Source organism: Piliocolobus tephrosceles, chromosome 17 (genome assembly GCF_002776525.5).
Source record: "Piliocolobus tephrosceles isolate RC106 chromosome 17, ASM277652v3, whole genome shotgun sequence".
NCBI lineage: Eukaryota > Metazoa > Chordata > Mammalia > Primates > Cercopithecidae > Piliocolobus > Piliocolobus tephrosceles.
The window spans coordinates 69,645,523-69,670,843 of NC_045450.1; the positions used below are offsets into that span (position 1 = coordinate 69,645,523).

At 48.8% G+C, this 25,321-nt stretch overlaps 1 protein-coding gene across 2 annotated transcripts in view; it reads right to left on the reverse strand.

The window, feature by feature from the left end:
* Window positions 1-2,821: 2,821 nt before the first annotated feature.
* ZDHHC7 (zinc finger DHHC-type palmitoyltransferase 7) overlaps window positions 2,822-25,321 on the reverse strand; it is a 41,116-nt gene continuing 18,616 nt past the window's right edge. For both annotated transcript variants that reach the window (XM_023226808.2, XM_023226809.1), the window contains exons 3-8: window positions 19,666-19,997; window positions 9,984-10,108; window positions 7,482-7,578; window positions 6,249-6,330; window positions 5,458-5,588; window positions 2,822-4,885 (exon numbers count right to left, since the gene is read on the reverse strand). In XM_023226808.2, the coding sequence (XP_023082576.1) occupies window positions 4,709-4,885; window positions 5,458-5,588; window positions 6,249-6,330; window positions 7,482-7,578; window positions 9,984-10,108; window positions 19,666-19,980 (927 nt within the window). In that variant the 5' untranslated portion in view covers window positions 19,981-19,997 and the 3' untranslated portion in view covers window positions 2,822-4,708. The remainder of the gene's footprint in view (window positions 4,886-5,457; window positions 5,589-6,248; window positions 6,331-7,481; window positions 7,579-9,983; window positions 10,109-19,665; window positions 19,998-25,321) is intronic.

Sequence of the window (25,321 nt, forward strand, 5' to 3'; positions counted from 1 at the left end):
TGGCTCACACCTGTAATCCCACCACTCCAGGAAGCCTAGGTGGGCAGATCACTTGAGGCCAGGAGTTCGGCCAGCCCGGCCAACATGGTGAAACCCCGTCTCTACTAAAAATACAAAAATTAGCCGGGCGTGGTGGCCCATGCCTGTAATCCCAGCTACTCAGGAGGCTGAAGCAGGAGAATCGCTTGAACCTGCAAGGCCAGAGGTTGCAGTGAGAGGAGATCATGCCACTGCTCTCCAGCCTGAGGGACAGAGCAAAAAAAAAAAAAAAAAAAAAAAAAAAAAAAAAGCAAAGCTACAGATTTTCCAGAAAACAGAGTGTACAATAAGAAAATTAGAGGATCAGCCTAGGCGGTTCAACATGCAATCTTAAAATTAGAAAAGAAAATGGAGTGAATGGGATTCCCAAAGACATAACACAGAATGTCTGCCAGAACCAGAAAGCTGAGTGTCAGGTGGAGTCTACTGAGCACCAGCACAGCCAGCAGGAGAACTGAGGCCAAGGCACCTTGTCGCCAACCCTGAGAAACTGAGGACTACAGAGAGGCTGTGGGCCAGGCACGGCGGCTCACACCTATAATCTCAGTGCTTTGGGAGGCCGAGGTGGGCAGATCACTTGAGGTCAGGAGTTCGAGACCAGCCTGGGCAACAGAGCGCAACCCTGTCTCTTCCAAAAATACAAAAAAGTTATCTGGGCGTTGTGACAAGCGCCTGTAGTCCCAGCGACTCAGAAGGCTGAAGAACAAGAATCGCTTGAGTCCAGAAGGTGGAAGTTGCAGTGAACTGAGATCATACCACTGTACTCCAGTCTGGGCTGAGATCCAGCCTGGGTGACACAGCAAGAACCTATCTCAAAAAAAAAAAAAGAAAAGCTAAGTCACATAGCACAGGGGCTGGGAGAGTGTGGGCTCTCCACGGCTGCTCTGGGAGCTAGAAGATGGTGGGGTTGTGTCTCCAACAGGCTGAGTGAAAAGTACTTAGCTACACCATCAACCAAAGGTGAGGCAGAAGCAGGCATTTTTAGGTGGGCCAAAATACCGGAAACTTGAAGAATAAGGCACCCCTTCTCCAGCAACTCCCAGGGAGCGGTTGTACCACTGCAAGGATCTGGAAGGTGTAGACCCTGGGACCTGGGAGATGGAACCCACCAACCCTGGAGAAGCCAGGCCCTCTCAGCAGGGAATGGGGGAGGCGGTGCAGGTGCTGCCCGTGGCAGAGGCTGGCTGGGGTGCAGGCACTCAGTGACAGCTGGAACGGGAACACACGAGGCGGCTTCACCTCTGTAAAAGCAAAAAGTTGGACAAAAACATCAGAGGCCCCCATCTGGTTTAGCAGCAAAGTATTCAGTCATCACAATTAAACTTGATGATGTACGAAACATGGGACGCACATATTCGGTGAATGGGGAGGGGAGAGCAGGCAGGAAACCCAGAGTTCTCTGGACTGCAGATGTGCTGTGCCTAGAACCTTCTTCAGAAACTTGCTGGCCCTTTTAGGAAGCCACCTGCACGGGCCCATCGGGCCTGACCGCTGAGCCACTCGTTCTCTTACAGCTCAGAGACTGGCTCAGCTTTCAGTTCTCAGAACCAGCCACAGTGAAAACCAGACGATTTTCCCTCAGCCTCTTCAGGTTGTCTTGGTTAAAATTAGCAGCTGGATAAGGAGCAACGCAGGTTTTTAAATTTATTTATTTATTTTTTGAGACAGAGTCTCGCTCTGTCGCCCAGGCTGGAGTGCAGTGGCACCATCTCGGCTCACTGCAAGCTCCGCCTCCCGGGTTCCCGCCATTCTCCTTCCTCAGCCTCCGAGTAGCTGGGACTACAGGCGCCTGCCACCTCGCCCGGCTAATTTTTTGTATTTTTAGTACAGACGGGGTTTCACCGTGTTAGCCAGGATGGTCTCGATCTCCCGACCTCGTGATCCGCCCGCCTCGGCCTCCCAAAGTGCTGGGATTACAGGCGTGAGCCACCGCGCCCCGCCAGCAACGCAGTTTTAAAGAGGTTCCTCAGGAGATGCTGTAGGGCGCTTGTGCTTTTTTTATGGGCATCCTGCTTTTTGTGTGTGGCTCCCAGGCTACCCTTCAAGCTTTTCCCCTGCTTCCATACCTAACCCAAGTTCACATACAATAGAAGATAGGATTTAGCCACCTTCTTATTTGGGGGATATTTTTGTTTTGTTTTAATGCAAGCATCATACTTCTATATAATGAGCCTACATAACAATCTCTAATATAAGGAATACAAATAACATTGCAGCAACATTCAGCAGAGCCACAAATACAAGCTGGAGGGCTGCTGCCCATGCAGTGGCCCAGCTCAGGTGCGTGCCTACGTGTTCAAGTCTCCTTCCCATTTCTGCGTGTCTGGAATGCCACCAGGCGCCCCAAGGCACAGCACTTTGCAAGGCAGGGCTGCGGCACACACTGACCCATTTGGCCTCTGGAAGTTAAGTGGGCATTTGGTTCCCTCACAGTGCAAATATCAGACAAATTTGTTGAATGAATTAAAATCAAATTATAGGTACTTGAGATTCTGGACTGTGGAGAGAGATTTTGAAACATTGTTTTTATTTTAAAGTGCACTAAAAAAAGGACTAAGTAAAACGATGGGAGTCGAACATTCAACAAGCAACAGTACTCACTGGGCAACTTTTATGAGTCGTGCTTGAGCGCCCAGGTCACTCGTCATGGGCATGAAAGCATTTAGAGGTTCTGGAAACTGTTTGGGAGTGACCTTAACAGCCTGAGGCTGGATCCACGAACCACAGAAAGGCACCCCCTGAAAACACTGCCATCCATGAAGAACGGGCACTTTGGAAGCCATTTGAGAACTGTCAATTGATTACTTTATTTCATATAAAAGTTACATTGAAAGAAGAGGTTGAAAAGTCAAGTATACTTGATTTGCACACACTTGCCAAGTCTCACAGGATTCAACCACTTGGATACTTGTTTTATTGATAGAACAGGATATACATATTAAAAGCCTCACACTGAAGCCCACACGCATGTCCAACCCAGACAACAATGTGCAAATGAATATGCAAAACAATCCTGGAAACTCGTGTCTCCAGATCACCCACAATCTATGCTTTGTCCCGGTGGCTGTGACGCAGTTCTTCCCCCAGTGACGCACACATTTCTGCGGTGACCGAGTCCACTTCCAAACCCCTGCAGGTTTGCTCGCTTGGCTAGGACGGTGGCTCAGGTAGGTCCCTTTGTGGTTTTGCATCAGCAGTGGTAGAAGCCCTGATTCGGATGGGGTACAGAGTAATTAAAAACAAAACAGTTCACAGATGAACAGAAAGGCAAAACCGTTCCCGGGAGGGAGACGCCAACTTCTCTTAGCGTGGAGGGCACGTTGAAAGGAAGGCCCTCAGGCTTTGTCACAGATTGCTTCTTGATGCATCCGGCAAAAAATGTACAAACCAGGCAAGTTTAAGGCAAGTCCCCACGGAGGGGAGCTGTTGGCTTTCTGGCGTAATTTTAAGCTCCGCACCAAGGATCCTATTTTATCACCTGTGCCGTGGGTGGAGAAGAAAACATAAACGCTAACCAAAAACTCCAACGAGGGCGCCAATCTGACCATTCCCAGCTGGAGCGCTGCCTGTGTGGTGGCACAATCGCCCCTGCCAGGGGCTGGCTGCCTCATGGTCCCTTCACCTTCCCAGAGGTACCCAAGAGCTGGGCCCTGCCTCTCCAGTTGGGATGCCTCCCCTGCCCCACACACCACTAACAGGATCCAGCTGCCCAAAGTATCACGTCACTGAGCCACGGCTCTGCTCTTACCTAGGTGCCATTTATACACTGCTAATTTGGCTGGAACAAAAAAAAAATCGGTTCCAAGGCCCTCAAGCACTCAAGATTTCTTTAAAAAATGAAAGCAGGAGGGCAACGAAGGGCCGCACAGGAACGGCTGTTCTTTGGATCAAGATGTCCTCCAACAGCAATACATTCATAGTAACCACGGGCAGGACCCCGGGGTTCTCTCCCCTCTTCCCTGAAACGTCGGTTTCTAAAAAATAGCTTGTTTGCTGTACACAGCCGGTAAATGTTACACTGCCTAAACAACACTGGCAATTTTGACACACATGCACACGCGCGCACACACGCACAGACACACGCATACACAGACTTGCTGAGAGTCAAAGGATGTCTCTTCCGGGGCAGCGGGGAGTGTGCCGGAAGCCACCTTCACTGTTCAGTGCACAGATCTTTTGCAACTTCAGTGCAAAGCATCGGAGCTAATCGAGACCAAAACGTCTTTCTATGTAAACGCCCTGCTGTGATCCGGGGAGTGCACTGCTGAGTGGCGGGGTCAGCAGGAGCCCCCTGAAATGACTGCTCGGAGAGTCCCTGTTCACTGGATTGACTGTTTTTCAAGATTGGAAACAGCAGCTCAGTACACAGGATCTGAATAACCCATGTAATAACCCAGTCTTCTCCACAGAAGTCCCAACTCTGCAGGAGGCCATGGTGCTTGGCTTCTTTGCATGGCCACACACCTTTCCGTTGTTGTACAGGTGGGGACTGAGAGCCTCTTCCTCTGCCATCTGTGACTATAAATATATAAAACTCTGCTTGCTGCAAGCAATTGGTTTGTGTAGGTTCCAGTTGCCCTGGTGGTCACAGATGAGCTGTTGATACCCTGCAGACCCCAAACAAGTAAGCGGACGTCTGTGAGCCAGTTCCAGCCTGATGAGCCGGGCCTCACACTGAGAACTCCGGGCCACCTTTTCTGGGTCTTGTGGGCAGTCGCCTAAATCGGAAGCCGACAAAGGGATTCATCCAGAGGAGTGAGGGGGGGCCCCCAAAGACGGACTTCATCCCTTCCCATCGCAGCCTCCGCTCCCATGTGGGCTTCTCACTTTTCAATCGCTCGATCTCCTGGAAGCAGAAAGAAAAGCAAGTGGCAGCGGCTCCAGGAAGCTGGGCAGACCCCACCAAGCCTTGGAATCACACTGTGCTCAAGCACGGTGTGGGCTCCATGGAGGGTTGGTGAATGAACTCTCTTTCCCTGCTTTGCCCCAGTCCAGACCCCCACGGCCTCTGTGAGCCCAGCCCAGCTGCAGCCATGCGGCCAGCCCCGACTACCACGATGGCCCTCCCAGCCAGGCACCAACGTTTTTCACTTGTTAGTTACTGTGTACAAACATTGACTGAGCGCCACTCCAGGCCTGCAGAGCCAGGCCCTAAAGGCAGTCAATTCTCTAAAATTTACTGACTGCACTGGGAGCTGGGAATCTGCCTGGCTCTGCTGACTCGCAAATCAAACTGAGACTAGAAATATGCACCACACAGAATGAAAGAAACGGCAAACACAGGGAGCCGGTTGAAGCTTATCCAGACCGTCCCATTACGCTCCTGAGTCAGTCCACAGGCACCTGTTGTTGACGTTAGGACTTTCCATTCAAGCTTGGACCACATATGAAGTCCACATAGCCGAGAACAAAGCTTACCGTCTCGTCGTTGCATATGGAGTGGATTTGGGTGCCAAACATAACTGCAGTGAAAGTGAAAAACAGAAGACCCTCAAGGCACAGGAAGATCAACAGGATTACAGTTATTGGAGGTGAAAAATCACTGCATTCTGCGGACAAGAGGAAGTTGGTTATAACTGGTCCTGAATACCCCGAGTGGCAGAGTGCTTGGCCGGCTTCCAGGGGGAAGTTGTTCACTTGCTAAATGGGCACATTCATTGTTCTCCAAGGAGCAATGGAGGGCCACCCCTCAGAGCAAAAATTCTATACCATGACTTCCTGGCCAGTGATTTCAAAAGAATCTGTATTTTCTGAGGTTTCTATTGACACTGTATTTGTGAATTACATGGCAACTGAAGCCAGACCAGAGGGGTTGTGTGCACCCATTCCAGTGAGCAGTGCTCACAGGAGTCCATTCCCCTGTCCACCTGGGGTGGGATGAGCCAGTCCAGACCTCACTGCATATCTAAGGTAGGATAATGAGCGCCTGTTTTCACTACATTTGATTAGGGTCGATCACTCACGTAAGCAACGCAAAGACTAGTTTGAACAATGGAGAGCTAACTGACCCGGAGACGGACACAAGCTTTCGGGGAAACAATATACTAGCAAAATGGTGGTGTTAAAACTTAATTCTTTAAAATTCAATTCCTAAAATAATTGCAATGATTTCCTTCAAAATTGGAAACCTGGTTCTTCCTTTAAAGCTTTCCCCTTTTCCCCAAAAACAGCATGCACGGCCAGGAATGACACACAGCCAGGGAACTTACCAGTCCACTGCCCTCGGACACAGGAGATAAACTGAAATCCACAAAGGATCAGAGCATGAACTGAAGACAGAGCTATGTACATCTAGAATGAGGGGGAGACTGATTAGTCACTTTTATTTTTTATATTTTTTAGAAACAGTCTCCCTCTCTTGCCCAGGCTGGAATGCAGTGGGGTAGTCTCGGCTCACTGCAACCTCCGCCTGCCAGGCTCAAACAGTTCTCCTGCCTTAGCCTCTCAAGTAGCTGAGACTACAGGCACCATGCCCGGCTAACTGTTTTGCATTTTTAGTAGAGATGGAGTTTCACCATGTTGGCCAGGCTGGTCTGGAACTCCTGACCTCGAGTGATCCATCCAGCCAGTTAGTAATTTAAACAATTAAATCTTTCTAGGAGCAAAGGCTGATGACACATCACGTGTATACCTCCATCTTATTTGTCAGGGAAAAAAATGAGGGAAGGATTAAATTGCAGTAGTTGACATTTTAGACCAAGTGGAATAATTTTACAGAAAAATACAGCTGGGCATGGTGGCTCACGCCTATATCCCAGCACTCTGGGAGGCCAAGGCAGGCAGATCGCTTAAGCTCAGGAGTTTAAGACCAGCCTGGGCAACATGGCAAAACCCCGTCTATAAAAAAATAAATAGCCACGCACAGTGGCTCACAACTGTAATCCCAGCACTTTGGGAGGCCAAGGTAGGCAGATCACCTGAGGTCGGGAGTTCAAGACCAGCCCAATCAACATGGAGAAACCCCATCTCTACTAAAAATACAAAATTAGCTGGGCATGGTGGCTCATGCCTGTAATCTCAACTGCTTGGGAGGCTGAGGCAGGTGAATCACTTGAACTTGGGAGACAAAGGTTGCAGTGAGCCAAGATTGCGCCACTGTACTCCAGCCTGGGCAACAAGAGTAACACTCCGTCTCAAAAAAAAAAAAAAAAAGAAACAAGCTCTAACATACTTTAGGAAGATTCCTGTTGTTATTAATAAACAACAGTGATTGAGGACATCTGGGAGAGAATTACAGTGAACACCTAAAATAAAACAAGCAATATATTATTTATTTATTGGGACTACTTCCTGCCAATGATAGCACAGTATTGTAATTTGAATCCTGGAGAAAAGGTTGGAGAGAAACTAGTCTGACGTTAGTAGATTTCCCTGCTCCAGGCAAGAAGCAGTTAAAGAATTTCAAATTCAATGTAAGTCACTACAAAAATATTTTTACTTACAGTGAAGAGCACAAAAAATCTTTGATTCTTTTCTCCTACACAATTGTTCACCCACGGGCAGTGATGATCCATTTTCCGAATACATCTTTTGCAAATACTGAAAAGGAGAGTTTGATTTTTCAGTATTCCATGCTCTGAGGAAACCAGAGTAACACAACCAAATAAAATCAAAGGTGGAGGAAAATTAGAATGCATATTCTAATACAGCATGTCAAAAAACTATCATACATACTCACTATATTCCTTTAAGGTTTATCATTTTAATTAAATGTCTTCTGTTTCCTAAAGAAAATATTCAGTGGACCAACAGGCTGGGACGAAAGGTCACACTGAGCCATACTCCACGAGTTTTCAGACTCTCCCCCAGTAGAGCTCGATCATGTACACCTATCAATAATGTTCCTACAAGTCTATTTCAATAAAAAACAAAAACTGAATTTTTACCTTCAGAGAAAAAAACATTCTTCGTATCTTCAAACAATTCCTACCATTCAATCCATATTCACTGATGAATATGCAATATGGATTGCAGATTCATCTTGAACCATCAACTATACACCCAGGCATGAAGTCATCTTGTGCTTACGGCTGTATTTTAATTTTGCCCATAACACTCTCTATGTCCAATTTTAAATAACTAATTTGATTATCAATCACTTTTTAGTCCAAGCTTGCACCATTTAATTACATCAAGCAACATCGATGGCAGCAGGTTCGCTCCAGGAAGACTTGCTATCATAGTGTCACCTTTTTTTTTTGTTTTTTGTTTTTTGTTTTTTTTTTGAGACGGAGTCTTGTTCTGTCACCCAGGCTGGAGTGCAGTGGTGCGATCTCGGCTCACTGCAAGCTCCGCCTCCACGGTTCACGCCATTCTCCTGCCTCAGCCTCCCTAGTAGCTGGGACTACAGGTGCCCACCACCACGCCCAGCTAATTTATTTATTTATTTATTTTTGTATTTTTAGTAGAGACGGGGTTTCACCATGTTAGCCAGGATGGTCTCGATCTTCTGACCTTGTGATCCACCTGCCTTGGCCTCCCAAAGTGCCAGGATTACAGGCATGAGCCACTGTGCCCCGCCCGTAACATCACCTTCCATTCATTGACCTCGGCTCCCTGCCCATCCTCTATAGCACCTGACTTCCAAAACATTCCCATTTTATCTTAAGAAACAGATTTATTGAAGTATAATTTATATATCATAGGCCGGGCAAGGTGGCTCATGCCTGTAATCCCAGCACTTTGAGAGGCCGAGGCAGGTGGATCACCTGAGGTCAGGAATTCGAGACCAGCCTGGCCAATGTGGTGAAACATCATCTCTACTAAAGATACAAAAATCAGCCGGGCATGGTGGCAGGCACCTGTAACCCCAGCTACTAGGGGAGGCTGAGGCACCAGAATCGCTTGAGCCTGAGAGGCAGAGGTTGCAGTGAGCCGAGACTGCGCCACTGCACTCCAGCCTGGGTAAAAGAGCAAGACTCCACCCCACCCACAAAAAAATTTACATACCATAAAAATCCACCCATTTGCAATGTACAATTCAATGATTTTTATTCTATCTGCAGAGTTGTGAGACCATCACCATCTAATTTTAGAACATTCCCACCATCCCAGAAAGAAACCTCAGCCCATATGCAGTCACTGCCCATTTCCAACCCCAGCCCAAGACAACCACCCACCTACTCTCCAATACCATTTCATCTTTCTTCACTTTCTGGCCAAACCATGTGGATACGAATTTTGTAAAGCTTTCACTCCAGCCATAAAGCAGTCGGCACCCTGTATCTGGGCTTCCTCCTGTTGGAGGCCATCGATGGCTTCCAGCCTATTCAAGCCACAACCCCCCAGGAGAAGGGTACTGTCCAGGTGCAGCCACGCCCCAGCAGTTTCACAGTACAGGGATGTGTGACAACTATTTCAAGGAATGGAGAAATACACCCAGACATCCACATTTCAACACGTGAAATCAATGGCCAGCCCCTCCAGGAGCAGACAAAGGAGTCAGGAGCTGGCAAATCTGGGGGAAAAGGATAAAATGCAACCAAGACCAGCAGGAGTGAGGCGTGAGGGCCAGGAAGGCTACTTGAGCCAGGCAGATAACTGGACTGTGGGGTTTAAAAATACAACTTGGTGTTTGAGAGCACACCCAAATAAATACAAAAAAAAAAAAAAAAAAAATGAGAGCACGCCCAAAAGAACCTGGCCTCTACGCTTCACCACCCATATAGGATGTGCCCAGGAGCTGTGAGCACACACGTGCTGGCCTGTAGCATGTGTGCCAAAACAGGCGGGAACCTCTTCACCTCCTCCAGTTTTTGAGCCACAGCGAGTCCCTCGGGAAGGAGGAGATCCCTGAGTCCATACTGCTTCCCAGTTCCCAAAAAGACTCTAGGGCACCGGCTGTTTACTCAGCTCCCTACCCCAGAAAGAGCGTGATACCTACAGACCGGCCCGTGCAGCTGCAGTGGTGGGCGCGCTCGGGTTTAATACAGCCGCGCACGTACCTGCAGTGGTGGGCGCGCTCGGGTTTAATACAGCAGCACTTCGGGCACTTGTAGATCACTTCCCCGGGCTTCAACTGCAAGCTCTCCATGTATTCTTTTGTAGCATTTCCTTTGGGTACCGCCCCCTACCATATAAGAAGAATGTATTTTAGTTGGGGAGAAGGAAAGTTAAAAAAAAAAAATCAGGCTGGGTGCGGTGGCTCACGCCTGTAATTCCAGCACTTTGGGAGGCTGAGGTGGGCGGATCACAAGGTCAGGAGTTCAAGATCAGCCTGGCCAACCCAGCCTGGCCAACATGGTGAAACCCCATCTCTAATAAAGATACAAAAAAATAGCCGGGAATGGTGGGGTTGTTATGCCCAGACCGTTTGTTCCCCAAAGAAGACCACCAGAGTCCAGAGTCAAAGCCAAGCAGCAAGGATCTTTTACTGCAAGTTCGAACTTGGTCCCTCCATTCCACAGCAGATAAGAGGGCCCCAAACAATGCGTGTGCCCGCTTTTTATAGCCCGATGTAAACAGGACTTGTAAGATTACAGAGGAACAAGGGAATTCTTTAGGTTACAGCATTACAATTGGTTAACATATTAAGTTATACATGTAGCAGTTTTCTATTGGTTCCCGCGCTTTCAGTAAAACCACAAACGGCTGTGCCCTTATCAGAGATTTTTCCAGGTGGTGTTTTGGAAATTGAGAGATATGGTGTTTGTACTGGGCCCAGGAAATTGAGAGATATATGGTGTTTGTACTGGGCCCAAGAAATTGAGAGATATATGGTGTTTGTGTTGAGCCCAGGGCTGAGGAATGTGCCTGATTTCTTTCAGGGTGTGCCTGTAGTCCTAGCTACTCAGGAGGCTGAGGCAGGAGAATCGCTTGAACTCGGGAGGCAGAGGTTGAAGTGAGCTGAGATCGTGCCACTGCACTCCAACCTGGGTGACAGTTTGAGACTCCGTCTCAAAACAAACAAACAAAAAAAAATATCTTGTATTTTCTATATCATCAAACAATAAACAAAAACTACTTTATTATCCCTTTGATAAATGGCTTAACCACCTACATTTTCACAGGCAAGGCTTGTTCCCAGACAAGGGCACTGACTGTCCCCAGCGGAGCAAGGAACCTCTGTGTACAGCACTTCCCTGTAGCCCCTGCTGATGGGGAGGTAACTGACAAGCACTGCCCAGAGTTTTCTTATCGGGCAGTCGGGGAACAAGGAACAAAACAATCTCAAAAAGGACTTTAACTTCGTGTTGCTAAGGTGATGTGATACTTTTGTCTCTTGGCCAACTTCCTCAAAGGCATTCACACACAAACCTGGAGGTGGCAGCCCAGACCACCTGACCCGATTCATGTCTGGCAACGAGGCCGCCCAGCGGGAGCAGCACCAGAAACTCGAAAGTGCATCCATCTGTGCCCCAAGCGCTAGAGGAGCTGGACAAGATGAGCAATGGTGAAGCAGTGGAAGGAGGAGTCGGGGAGGTCGTGAGCGGATGGTAAGGGGCAGAGCTGAAAGCCACGAGTCACCCTACCAGCACCACGTCAACTGAGGACACGATGTAGGGAAGGTGAGGCCGGAGCTGGCTGCAACAGCAAAGGCTTTGTTCTTTGGGCAGTGGAGATATGTCATCAAAACCATGCTTGTGGGAGACAATTCTGGGAGCTGTGGCGGGGAGGAATAAGATAGGCAGACCTGCCTGGGGGGTTCCAATGCCTCAAGAAGAGGAACAAGGCCTTGTGTCTGCTTCTTAGCCCAGAGTCTGCATTTCACATAGAAATCACGGTCTGGAGAATGAGACCCACAGACATTGGGAACAGCAGTCGGGGCTGCAGTGGTTGTGCAAAGACAGGGGATATAGGTGGGGTGCAAATGGAAAGTGGGAGCTAACAGCCTGGGAGGTGGCAGACGTGGTGAAGGGCTCTTCCAACAGCAAATGGCCCTGCTGGAGCTCCTTAAAATGCAGGTGCCTGGCTGGGCTCGGGAGCCACAGATCTGAATCTCTGCAGGGTGAGGGTTGACATCCAAATTTTAGAAAGTTCAGCAGGTGAGCGCCCTGCAGAGCCAGAGACTGCGGCCCTCTGGATTCAGGGCTAACAATGGGCCAGAGCTGGAGCCTCGGGCAGCACAGGCAGGGGCCCCAGGAGGGGCTGCAGGGCAAATGTGAGCGTTCACTGCCCAAACCTCCCCCGAAGTTTACTTCCTCCAAACCAGGCCCCGTCAGTCCCATGGCCCTAATATGGGGAAGCTGTTTTGGTCAAGATCAAAGTGTTTCCTAACACACTGCCCCCTTAAAGAAGTTAGAAAAGGGTTTAAACTCATCTTTGAAAACTTAAATCAGAATTAGTACAACATTTTACTGGCCGGGCGTGCTGGCTCACGTCTGTAATCCCAGAACTTTGGGAGGCTGAGGTGGGTGGATCATGAGGTTAGGAGTTCAAGATGAGCCTGGCCAAGACGGCAAAACCCCATCTCTACTAAAAATACAAAAATTAGCTGGGCGTGGTGGCGGGCACCTGTAATATCCCAGCTACTCGGGAGGGTGAGGCAGAGAACCCAGGAGGTGGAAGTTGCAGTGAGCTGAGATTGTGCCACTACACTCCAGCCTGGGCCACAGAGTGAGACTCTGCCCCCCGCCACCCCCACCCCCCAAAAAAATTACATTCCACAATTTGGAGTCTTTTGTTGTTGTTGTTTTGAGACAGAGTCTCGCTCTGTTGCCCAGGCTGGAGTGCAGTGGCATGATCTTGACTCGTTGCAACCTCTGCTTCCAGGGTTCAAGCGGTTCTCCTGCCTCAGCCTACCAAGTAGTTGGGATTATAGGCGCCCACCACAACACCCGGCTAATTTTTTGTATTTTTAGTTGAGACAGGGTTTCGCCATGTTGGCCAGGCTGGTCTCGAACTCCTGACCTCAGGTGATCCAACCGCCTCAGCCTTCCAAAGTGCTGGGATTACGGGCATGAGCCACCGCACCCGGCCTGGAGTCTTTAATCAACTTTCCTCCAGCAATCTAGGGATCTTAACACTGCTTTGATTTATAAAATCCCACAATGTTGCATATATGCCCCAGGTGACAGCTGAGTGTTATAAATCTCCTCAATAAGAGGAAATGGGCCAGATTTTAAAACTGCAAACACCGTAATTTTATGAGCCATGCATGCACTTTTCCGCAGCAGCAAATATGATACGATGTGGCACGATACTTCTGGAAAGCAGCCACCCCAATGCTACCCCAGTTTTTGGTCACTTATGACCAAGGTAAGGCATTTTGAAGGGGTAGCCAAGTACGCATTGGGTGATCCTCAGGGACCTGAGACTGGGATTTCAGGCACTTGCTGGGTCCAGGGATTCCTTTTTGTTGCTCAGAACCCTGACAGACAATGAAACTCTTCACAGGCATGGTCTCCTGGGGATTTCATGGAAGGGTTCCATCCACCTGAGGCCCCAAGTCTATCACTTACATTTCCATCCTGAGCCTTTCGAGGTGTGGTTCGACAGAAACAGAGACCATATACAGAGGGGGTGTGCAGGGCTGTACCATCTCAAAGGGCCTTGCCAGGATGTGCCCATGATGACAGCACAGAGGCTGGAGCACCGTCTCCTCTGCGCCCATGGGGCATTCTTCTTCCCACCAGAACAAACCTTCCAAGTAATTGAGCACATTCCTCAGTGCCTATTTTAACCACTTTCTGGAGGTTTTTTCTAAAACACTTCTTGAATGTTTCCCACCCATCTTCCTGTGGGACTGACCACAGGCTCCAGGCCATAGGATGACTTCAGGCTCCTTCCTCCCACCCCAAACACCTGGCTGCCTCCCTTGAGAGGTGCTCCCTGATTGGCTGTTCCCTCTTCTGGTGCCCCTGCCCACATCCCACTTCCAGTCTGCCCTGATGAGACAAAGCAGCCAGTCAGGCCTGGGCAAGGCACTCTCTGCCACCTCGCCCTTCCAGGGCAGTTAGGCTTTGCAGAGCATGCTTCCTGTCCTCTCTCCACTGCTCTCCACCCCAGCTCCCTGTCATGCATTCTGGATCCCCTAAGGGGCAGGTAAGAATGGGGCCGGGCCTGTGGATCTGCCTCCTAATTTATGGAAAATGCTGGGGAGGAGGAACATGTCAAAACCCAGTACAGGGATGTAAACTGCAAACAAAGAACTGTGTTTCTTCAACTTAAACCCCAAGAGAAAAGAGATTGCAGCGACCACACAAATTAATTAAAAGAGATGTTATAGACATATAAACCAATCACATTGTGTGGATCCTTATTTGGATCCTGATTCAAGGGAAAAAAATTATCAAAGAATTGAGACAGGCCAGGCACGGTGGCTCACACCTATAATCCCAGCACTTTGGGAGGCCGAGGCAGGCGGATCACTTGAGGTCAGGAGTTCAAGACCAGCCTGACCAACATGGTGAAATCCTGTCTCTACTAAAAATACAAAAATTAACTGGGCGTGGTGGCACATGCCTGTAATCCCAGCTACTCAGGAGGCTGAGGTGACAGAATCGCTTGAACCCAGGAGGTGACTGTTGCAATGAGCCGAGATTGGGCCATTGCACTCCAGCCTGGGCAACAGAGTGAGACTCTGTCTCAAAAAAAAAAAAATTGAGACAATTGAGGCAATCTGAACTCTAACAGGATAGATGTTATTAAATATTATATTGCTTTACATGAGCTACCAGTATTGAAGTTATATTTTTACAAAGGGCGCTTTTAAAAGATACATTTACAAATGAAACGAAAGAACGAGTGAGATTTAGGTGGGTTATCTGGGGAGGGGAACAGCATGGGCGAGGCCTCCTGTGAGGTGGTGACAAATGAAACAAAAGAACGAGTGAGATTCAGGTGGGTTATCTCGGGGGCGGGAACAGCATGAGCGAGGTCACCCTGTGAGGTGGTGACCAGCTCAAGGCAGAGTGTTCTTTTCTTCCTACTGTGCACATTTGGGATTTCCCATAAGAAGTGGAATTGTCAAGGCCAGGGCTCTGGAGACAGACAATCTGGTTCAAATCCCAGCCTGGCCTCCTACTGGCAGTGAGGTCTCATGTTCTCACACGGATGTTCCGCCTACGTCCCAGCACTGTTGTGAGAGTGGGAAGAAAGCACGCTTTTGGCAGAGCTCCTGGATGGCAGCCGAGGCCCCATGAAGGTTGGTACCTCTGGAAGGCACTCGCACAGCTGCCGAGAAGGTTCATGGGCATCCACGGGGCTGGCACTGAAGAAACAGGCTCCATCAAGTGAAGGGATGCAGGGCCCGGGGCCGTGGGTGGCCTTCCTCCCTCCCAGCCCTCTCACGATCCTAAAGTGAAGCTTGGGATCAAAGTCGTATCCTTCCACAGCAGGGTTCATTGCGCTCCCAGCAGGCCTCCGACCCCATCTTCCCCTCCACGCCTCACTCAAAGCACCAGTGACTTTGCTCAAGTGACAATACAAACCCAGGCCAATCCCAGCGAGGATTGGTCCTATTGGTTTAGAAAAATGACATGACGTCCCACTGGGGTATCTGCCCCAACCCCTTAACTGTTCAGTTGAGAAGTGATGTGATGGTTCTAGTTCAGCCTGGACTGGACCCTGGCAGGGTAAAGACATGATCTGTGGACAGAAGAAATCAACTCCCCACTGGGAGGACAGAGGTGACACCTGACCCTGCTGGGCCATGCCCACTCTCCCCTTCAGAACAGTAGAGCTAGACATCAGTGACTGCCACTCCACCTGCTCTGGGGACTGCCCTTCTTCCCTGGGCAGCAGGAAAGGCAGGACTCAGACAAAGCCTGAGGGCAGCTGCCAGCCTCTCCCCTCTGTCCACCTTCCACTCCACAGCCTGCCAGAAGCCAAAGGCGTCCTTGCCCTGGGGCTCTGCATACTCCCCCTTCCTCGGTTTCATTTACAGTGACTCCTGGCAGTTCCTGTCACTTGTCACCAGAGTCCTAATATGTGACATGGGTTAAACAGTGACATCCAAATAGACAAAGGACTCAAGCAGACATTCCTCCAAAGAAGACACACAAATGACCAACAAGCACATGAAATGATGCTCAACATTGCTGGTCATTAGGGAGATACACAGCAAAGTCAGATACAGCGTCACAAAACAAGGGCAATAATATGTTGAAGACGTGGACACACTGCAGGTGGGAATGTAAAATGGTGTGGACGCTTCGGTGTTTGGGTTTTTTTTTTTTCTCTCATTCCCTTCCCCACAAGGTTTTTTTTTTCCCCTTTTTTTCCCCCAGACACTTTAAAGAATACTTGGCAGTTCCACAAAAAGTTAAACATAGAGTCACCATATGTCCCAGCGACTCCACTCCTAGGTATATACCCAAGAGAAATGAAACATGCATCCACACAAAAACTTACACATGGCTGTTCAGAGCAGCATGATTCATAACAGCCGAAAAGCGGAACTCACCCAAATGCCCATCAACTAATGATGGCTATAAGCGAGACGGGTCCGGCCAGAGCATGGAATATTATTCAGCCCTAAACCAAATGAAGCACTGATCATGCCACAGCATGACGGACCCTGAAAACACGATGCCTAGTGAAAGCCAGGCACAAAAGGCCACAGATGAGATGACTATGAAAGTCCCTGAACAGGCAAATTCCACAGAGACAGCAGATGAGTGGTTGCCAGAGGCAGAGGGATTGGGGGAGAGGGGACTGGGGGGGGGGGGGCTGGGAAGTGATGACTAAGGGGTGTGGGGTTCCTTTCTGAGGTGATAAAAAATGTCCTAAAACCGACTAGGTGATGGTTGGACACACTGTGGATACACTAAACACCACAGACTACACACAAGGATGGATTTAGTGCTATATGAATTAAATCTCAATCAAAACACCCCTGACATCCAAGATTGCCAACTTCTCCCTCAGAATGGTCCATTCTCTGCAGTAATACGACAACCAAAAGAAATCTGCCCACCAGGGCGGCAGCATGCCCTTGCACACACCTTCTACCCCCACTTCCTGGCTGCCTCCAGTTCTCCAGGCTTCTGGGGCCTTTTCCCCAGGAGCAGGAGCTGGACTGCTGAGTAGCTGTAGAGTCCAAGCGCAGAGGAGGAAGGGGCAAGTGCACTTGGCAGCAGAGAGGAGCAAACTGCTGAGGGGTCCCAGCCAGGCTGACCCTCCCCCGTGTCCCACCCCACACTCACAAGCAGGAGGCTTTGCACAGACTCGGTTCCTTCACCACAACTGCCCACAAGGGTTGAGTCCAGCCCAGTTTTCACTGTGTGGCCAGATGGTCAGAAGTCACTGGATTTTTCCTACAAGGCAATATTCCAGTAAAAATCGCTGAGCTGGACCTGGCCCTGTAGCTGGCCCTCTCCTTAGTCAAAGTGCCTGGGCACTTTGCTTGGGCAACAAGCAAGGAGTTTCTGCTGCAGCCAAGGAAGGAGAGGGCAGAGACCCACAGGGATCAGAAGCGGGGTCTGGCTCCTAGAGGGAGACTTGCTGCGTAAAAGGAAATGACGACACAGCCTTTAATTCTCCGAAGGCACAAACCCATCAGAGAAGAGACTCGGTAACGGTCAAAGACTCCACTGTCAGATCAGGCTACAAAGCCACTGGCAGACTTTGCTTCCAAGTTTGTCCCCAAGGTACCACCCCCAGCTGCCCACTGGCTTGGGCCTGTAATACTGTTCCACTCCCAGGACAGCTGCCCACGACCTCTCCTAGTAAAACAGGGGACAGTAAACAATGTACATCCAAACCCTGAATAATTAATTCAGATAAAGCAAAGACAGATAAAGCCACATGTAGACCACATTCTGTGAGCTCATCAGTTTCAGTTTATTCCCAAAAGAGTCCTGGTCAGGCGCGGTGGCTCACGCCTGTAATCTCAGCACTTTGGGAGGCCAAGGCGGGTGGATCACCTGAGGTCAGGAGTTCAAGACCAGCCTGGACAACATGGTGAAACCTGTCTCTACTAAATATACAAAATTAGCCGGGCATGGTGGTGCATGCCTGTAATCCTAGCTACTCAGGGGGCTGAGGCAGGAGAATAGCTTGAACCCAGGACGCAGAGGTTGCAGTGAGCCAAGATCGCACATTGCACTCCAGCCTGGACAAAAAGAGCGAAACTCCATGTCCCCAAAAAAAAAAAAAAAAAAAGTCCTAATCTTATTAACTTCTGGGTACCTTCTTTAGAGAAAGCTTAGAAACAGATGATAGCCCACTAGATTTTAAATTGACAAATGGGGAGTCCCTATACCATGGTTTACCACCACTGTTTTAAAGCAGTGGAAAGAACTTTTTTCAAATGAAAATCTACTGACTGTTATTATTCCTGGCCTCGCACGCCTGCAGCTGCTTGGGCGTCTCCTCCGAGCTCTGCGGGCAGCCTGGAACTCATTGACTAGAGGTGACGGATGGCTGAGCTGCAAAGATCTGTATGATCAGCCCGAATGCTGTTCCCTGATTGAAGGATGTCTCAAAACTCAGGAACAGCCTCAAAGCCCAGGTGGAAGCTGAATGTGGTGGCCCGCAAGGCGTCAGCAACTGGGTGTATTTCACTGTGCTAGGTCTGGCCTATGTTTACTCTCAGCCTAAAGGGAATCTGCTCCCAAAATGAGCTCAGTCCACCTTTCTTGTTCCACACCCACGTCAATCCGTCCCTGTGCACTGCTTCCTCCAACAGGTCAGCCACACCTGAGCACACTAATTATGGAATCCTTCCTCTCTGCTTTTCAGGCAGGTTGAGCCTTTACCTTTTACCAGCTGGCTGAACACAACGTTTGCTTCAGGATTTAGCTGAGATATGACAATGAGAGAACTACAGAGCTAGAAAGAACTTAGGAAAAATATCTAACCTTTCAGCTCAGTGAAGTTCACATAGTTGCTTACAGTCAAATGACAACCGAAAAGACTGGTAAAGTGGTGACACCTAGAACCCAGGCTTCCCAGCTTTCAGTCTGTCCTTGGGAAAACAAAATATTTAAACTAGAAGGGATTTTAGAAATTACCTAACACAGGCCGGGTGTGGTGGCTCATGCCTGTAATCCCAGCACTCTGGGAGACCGAGGCGGGTGGATCACCTGAGGTGTCAGGAGTTTGAGACCAGCCTGGCAAACATGATGAAACCCTATCTCTACTAAAAATACAAAAAATTAGCCGGGCATGGTGGTGCGCACCTGTGATCTCAGCTACTGAGAAAGCTGAGGTAGGAGAATCGCTTGAAACCAGGAGGCAGAGGTTGTAGTGAGCCGAGATTGCATCACTGTACTCCAGGCTGGGAGACAGAGTGAAATGCCATCTCCAAAATAAATAAATAAATACATTTAGCGCTGGGTGTGGTTGTGCATGTCTGTAATCCCAGCTACTCGAGAGGCTGAGGCAAAAGAATCAGTTGAACCTGGGAGGCAGAGGTTGCAGTGAGCCACAGTCACACCACTGCACTGCAGCCTGGGCAGCAGAGCGAGACTGCATCTCAAAGAAGAAAAAAAGAAAGAAAGAAAAGAAAAAATTAGCACAATCTCTTCATTTGAATAAACAGCCCAATGGGCTAATACATTCCATCAGTATACCATGATATCACTACTATCTAAGCAATGTTTCTTCTCCAGTTATGACATGGAAAAGGCTAGAAGCTTGTGTCCAGGAATTAACAAAAACCTGAGGTCATTCACCACATGGTCTGTGTGCAACACTAGACCAGACACAAGAGAGCCACCCAGCGAGGCAGCCAGTACTCACAGGGTCGGTGAGCATGGTTCTCAGGTGGGACGACAGGGCAAGCACGGCCAAGCAGTTAAAGATGACCCCGTTGACCACGGAGTACCAGAAGTCTTTGGAAGGCAGCAGCATGACGAAAGTCACCACGAAGTCTGCATAGGCGACCAGAAGCCACGTCATGACAGCACAGATCATGCCACAGCCATCACGGATGAACCAGACCCGGTCAGCCACGTCAGCCTCGGAGGAGGAGGACGATGAAGAGTCATAGTTGTCATTTTCAGCCAGGAGAGGATGATGCTCGACGTCCCGGAGCCTGTGTCCTGATGGCTGCATGGTTTCCCTGACGCACCCTGGGGAGGGGGACGACACAGAGCTGGTGAGGCTCAAAAAGCTCACAAGCTATACCTTAAATATGATGTGTTATGGTTGGTCCTTGGCCATTGCATAAAGTTAGTCTAAATACACAGAGTGGGAAAGAAAATAAGAACATAGTAAGATCTAAATTTTTAAATCTCTGACTTTATTGATTGCTTTACTACAACAGTGAGTCCCACAGTACAGGTTATGCCTACATACAACAAAACCTATGCCAGCCGTGGCCACAAACAAAGATTATGGAAAGCACAAGCTAGACACAAAGTCCCAGCACCAGGTTCCCCGGCAGGGTGGAGAGCGGCTCTGCTGTATCACTGCTGCACTCGCTCCCCAGCCGCACCTGTCCCTCCTCTGCTCAGCAGCTGGCCTCAGTGCTCCAAAGCAGGGACTCAGCACAGACTTTAGCTAACAGCACGATGAAAGAACGACGAGTAAGTCATTGGTTCTCTATTCATCTTTACACCGCCTCATACACACTGACCTCATCGGTCTTACCTGTTTCTTCTCAATTTGATTCTCAGTTTATCCTCACTTCTCTGTGATGTTTTTGGAGCAGGCTCCCATTTTTATATCTCTGTTCCTTGACACTCTACCCTGCTTCTAGAATGCCCTTCATCGCTATTTTAATCTTTTTTTTTGAAACCGAGTCTCATTCTGTTGCCCAGGCTGGAGTGCAGTGGCGCGATCTTGGCTCACTGCAACCTCCATCTCCCGGGTTCAAGTGATTCTCCTGCCTCAGCCTCCTGAGTAGCTGGGATCACAGGCGCCTGCCACCACGCCCGGCTAATTTTTTTGTATTTTTAGTAGAGATGGAGTTTCAACATGTTGGCCAGGCTGGTCTCAAACTCCTGACCTCAGGTGATCCACCCACCTCAGCCTCCCAAATTGCTGGGATTACAGGCGTGAGCCCCCGCACCCAGCCTCTATTTTAATCTTCTAAAAGTTTCCTGTTTTTGTTATTTTTGGGAACACAGTCTCCCTCTGTTGCCCAAGCTGGAGTGCAGTGGCACAATCACAGCTCGCAGACAAGGTCTCACTATGTTGCCTGGACTGCTCTGGAAATCCTGGGCTCAATCCTCCTGCCTCAGCCTTCCAGAGTCCTGGGATTACAGATAAGAGCCAACATGCCCAGCCTTTCCTTCATTTATTAATCCATTCTTTTGCAAGCCATCCTTTTGGCACTTCTAACCTATTCACCATAGCATCTGATTTCTAAGAATATACAAGAGCTAAAGAAACTAAAGAGAAAAGTGGGACCAGGCACGGTGGCTCACGCCTGTAAGCCCAGCATTTTGGGAGGCTGAGGCGGGTGGATCACTTCAGGTCAGGAGCTTGAGACCAGCCTGCCCAACATGGTGAAAGCCCGTCTCTATTAAAAATACAAAAACTAGCCGGGTGTGGTAGCACGCGCCTGTAATCCCAGCTACTCAGGAGGCTGAGGCAGGAGAATCGCTTGAACCCGGGAGGCAGAGGCTGCAGTGAGCCGAGATCACGCCACTGCACTCCAGCCTGGGCAAAAGAGCGAGACTCAGTCTCAAAAAAATAAATAAAAACAAAGAAATAAAGAAAAAAGTGGGCCAAGTGCAGTGGCTCACACCTGTAACCCCAGCGCTTTCGGACGCCAAGGCGGGTGGATCACGAGGTTACAAGTTCAAGACCAGCATGGCCAAGATGGTGAAACCCTGTCTCTACTAAAAATACAAAAATTAGTCGGGCACAGTGGCAGGCGCCTGTAATCCCAGCTACTTGGGAGGCTGAGGCAGGAGAATCGCTTGAACCCAGGCGGGTGGAGGTTGCAGTGAGCTAAGATTGCACCACTGCACTCTAGCCTAGTGACAGAGCAAGAAGACTCCCTCTCCAGGAAGAAAAAGAAAAAAGTGCACTTTTCCTGGTAACTGTTTTGACTGCTTCTTTGATCGCACACCCTTCTCTTATCGGTGTTTGCTCTGAGAGCTGTAATATCACAGATAAAGAGCCAGGGAAAGGAAGAGACAGTCAATTTCGCCTTAGCTTTCCCATGGGGAGAAAACACTGACAAATATTTTAACAAACTGACCCTGGCACTTTCTCAGAGCAGGAGCGCTCCTCATACTTTAAGCAGGCAGAGTGCAGAAACCGTGGCTTCTGAAATGCGAATAAAGGAGAGTAATAAGAATGTTCTCAGAGGTCAGGCCACTACAACTGAGTAACAGCACTGGGTGCTGTTTTTCAGATCTGCGTGTGACCTTTTCTTTTCTTAAATGCAACTGGAACACAGCAATTATGAAAACATTTGCCAAATGAACATGTGGTGAAGGTTCATTCGCCAAATACTTTACAAAATTTCCCCTCGATACAAAAATGCTGACTGGTACAAGAGCAAAATGAAATTGTTTTCCAAAGTCAGTAAAATAGCCCTATTTTTCAATCAGATAAAAGCAGCTTTAAAAATGTTTAAGGCTGGGTGCAGTGGCTCACATCTGTAACCCCAGCACTTTGGGAGACTAAGGCAGAAGGATCATTTGAGCCCAGGAGTTTGAGATCAGCCTGGGCACCAGAGTAAGACCTCATCTCTACAGAAAATAAAAATTAGCTAGGTATGGTGGCTTGCACTGTAGTCCTACCTACTAGGGAGGCTGAGGTGGGAAGACTGCTTGAGCCTGGGAGGTTGAGGCTGCAGTGAGCCATGATCATGCCACTGCACTCCAGCCAGGGTGACAGAGAGATCCTGTCTCAAAAAATATAAATAAATAAATAAATGCTTAAGGCTGAGTGTGGTGGCTTACACCTGTAATCTCAGCACTTTGGGAGGCCAAGGTGGGAGGATCTCTTGAGCCCAGGAGTTTGAGATTGGCCTGAGCAACATGTGAAGACCCAATCTCTATAAAAATAATTTTTTTTCATTAGTCAGGTGTGGTGGCACGCACCTGTATCCCCAGATGTTTAGGAGACTGAGGTGGGAGGATCGCTTAAGCCTGGCAGGTTGAGGCTACAGAGAGCCATGATCCCACCACTGCATTCCAGCCTGGGCAACAGAGTAAGATCCAGTGTGAAAAAAATTGTTTTAATTAAAGAAAAATTTTTAAATAAGCATTTAAGTGAAATAGAAGAAACTAGAGATCAAACGAATTTGGATGGACCCCTTAGCCAGCCATTCCTTCAGCATTTTCTGAACCTGTGTCTTCCGGATCTGTCTGCTCAACATCCCCTGCAAACACCTTTGCAGCGCCCATTTCCTCTACATAAACCCCATTCACCTGCAGAGCCTAGCTTTTCTCTCTTCTAGGCAAGCCACCCTGAAAAGGGAGTTCTCCTTCTTCCGAGGAGCACTTTGTGAAGGGGTCTCTAGACATCAGGTGTGACCATCTGGACATGAAGGCTGAAACTGCTTCTGCCTGCACACTGGTAAAGCCTTACTGTCAGGGGGCTGAGAAAGTACCTGGAAGTTTCTCTGCCTCTGCTGAAGCCCTGGACACGCTCACCAGCTCTCCTTCCCGGGTACTTACCACTTGCTACCTGAGAGCTCTTGCAGGTTCCACCTTCCTGCCTGATGTCAGCCCCTCCAGGGGGGTCTGGGTCTCCTCCTGCTCTGTTTCCCTTGTGCCTTGCATGCTGTCTAGCGCACAGCAAGGGCATGTTTGCTAAAAGGCAGACGCAACAAAAAACAAGCAGTCCTTCTCTCAGATTCCAATCACCTCCTGCTGATTTCCATCTAAGTTTCCTGGTGAATCATATCTGTGGGCCTGGGTACATCAAGGCCGTAAGCTGAAAAATTCCTCTGACCAGAACCATTTTGCTTTATGTTGACTTCTCTAATAGGACACGTTCCATCAGAAAAGGAAGGGTGCTTGCCAGGCGGTAAAACAAGCTATACTTTTGTAAGAGTGCAATGTTTGGGTAGTCTGATAGTCTGAGCTCTCTCCAGAAAGCAGGGCCCCTTGAAAGTCTTCTAAAGGCAGACATGTGACACCTGAGCCAGCTCAGCTCTGCCTTCCCAGTTCAGGTCCTGGTGAGACCTCCATGGAGTGCAGGATGCTGCTGTGGCTCCATGTCTGACCTGGGGGTGCGGATGGGCAGGCACCGCTGTGTAAGGAGAGCACCCACAGACACCAAACACTGGCCATGGCAGGACATTCCTATAAACACGTATTAGGGTGACGTATAACACTTGAGGGCTTTAGTGCCCTATCTATAGGATCCATTAGAAGTCAACAGGAAAATAACATGAGATCCAAAAATCCCTTTATTTTCAAGAAAGCAACAAACAAATATCGCAAGGTTAGGCTGGACAAATACAGCTCTCAGTAACAAAGTGCACTCGCGTCTCTGAGTCACTGTATTTACACTTGAGTGATGCAACAGGAAGGGAGGGGAAGAAATGAAGAAACCATTCCTTTACATGGAACCCTAATCTAAAAGCAAACAGCACGGCCATTTGAGATGTGGTATTAAAATGCACACATTCCTTAGGAGTAAGGGCACAGCCTTATTCTGCACTGAATTCCAAAACCACTGTTGACTTTATACTCAAGACAGTTTCTGAGGGAACCCTGAAAACACTGGGCACTGTCACACAGATGTCCCAGCATCACTTTTCTACTCCAAGGGCCGATTTAATGGGATTTTCTCAACACTCCTGAACCTAAGCTCTTTATCAGCACATTAAATAAAGCCCTGTTTCTCAGAACACCAAAAGCAACACTACAAATCTCCATATTTAAAGGGACAACCACACAAGCAAAAACTTTCCATTTCAGGCCAGGCGCAGTGGCTCATGCCTGTAATCCCAGCACTTTGGGAGGCCGAGGCAGTTGGATCACTGGAGATCAGGAGTTCAAGACCAGCCTGGCCAACATAGTGAAACCCCATCTCTACCAAAAATATAAAAATTAGCCGGGCATGATGGTGGGTGCCTGTAATCCCAGCTACTAGGGAAGCTAAGGCAGGAGAATCGCTTGAACCCGGGAGGCAGAGGTCGCAGTGAGCCAAGATCACGCCACTGCACTCCAGCCTGGGTGATAGAGCGAGACTCTGTCTCAAAAAACAAAACAAAAGAAAAAAAAAACCCTTTCCATTTCAGGTGTAAAGCAGGATATTCCCCTCATCTTGTAATACTGGCCAAGAACTCATCAATTCAATTCATGGAGTCCCCTCCACAGACACACCCTCCTTTTAGGACAGGAAGGCAGCGGCTGAAAAGGAAAGCGGGCCTGTCGGCCTTTGCACCACGCCTCTGCTTTGCCACATGCACAGGCTACCTTTTTAGTAATATACAAGTGTCAGCTGTGAGAAAGGAAAGTGATTAGACCCTAAATAATCA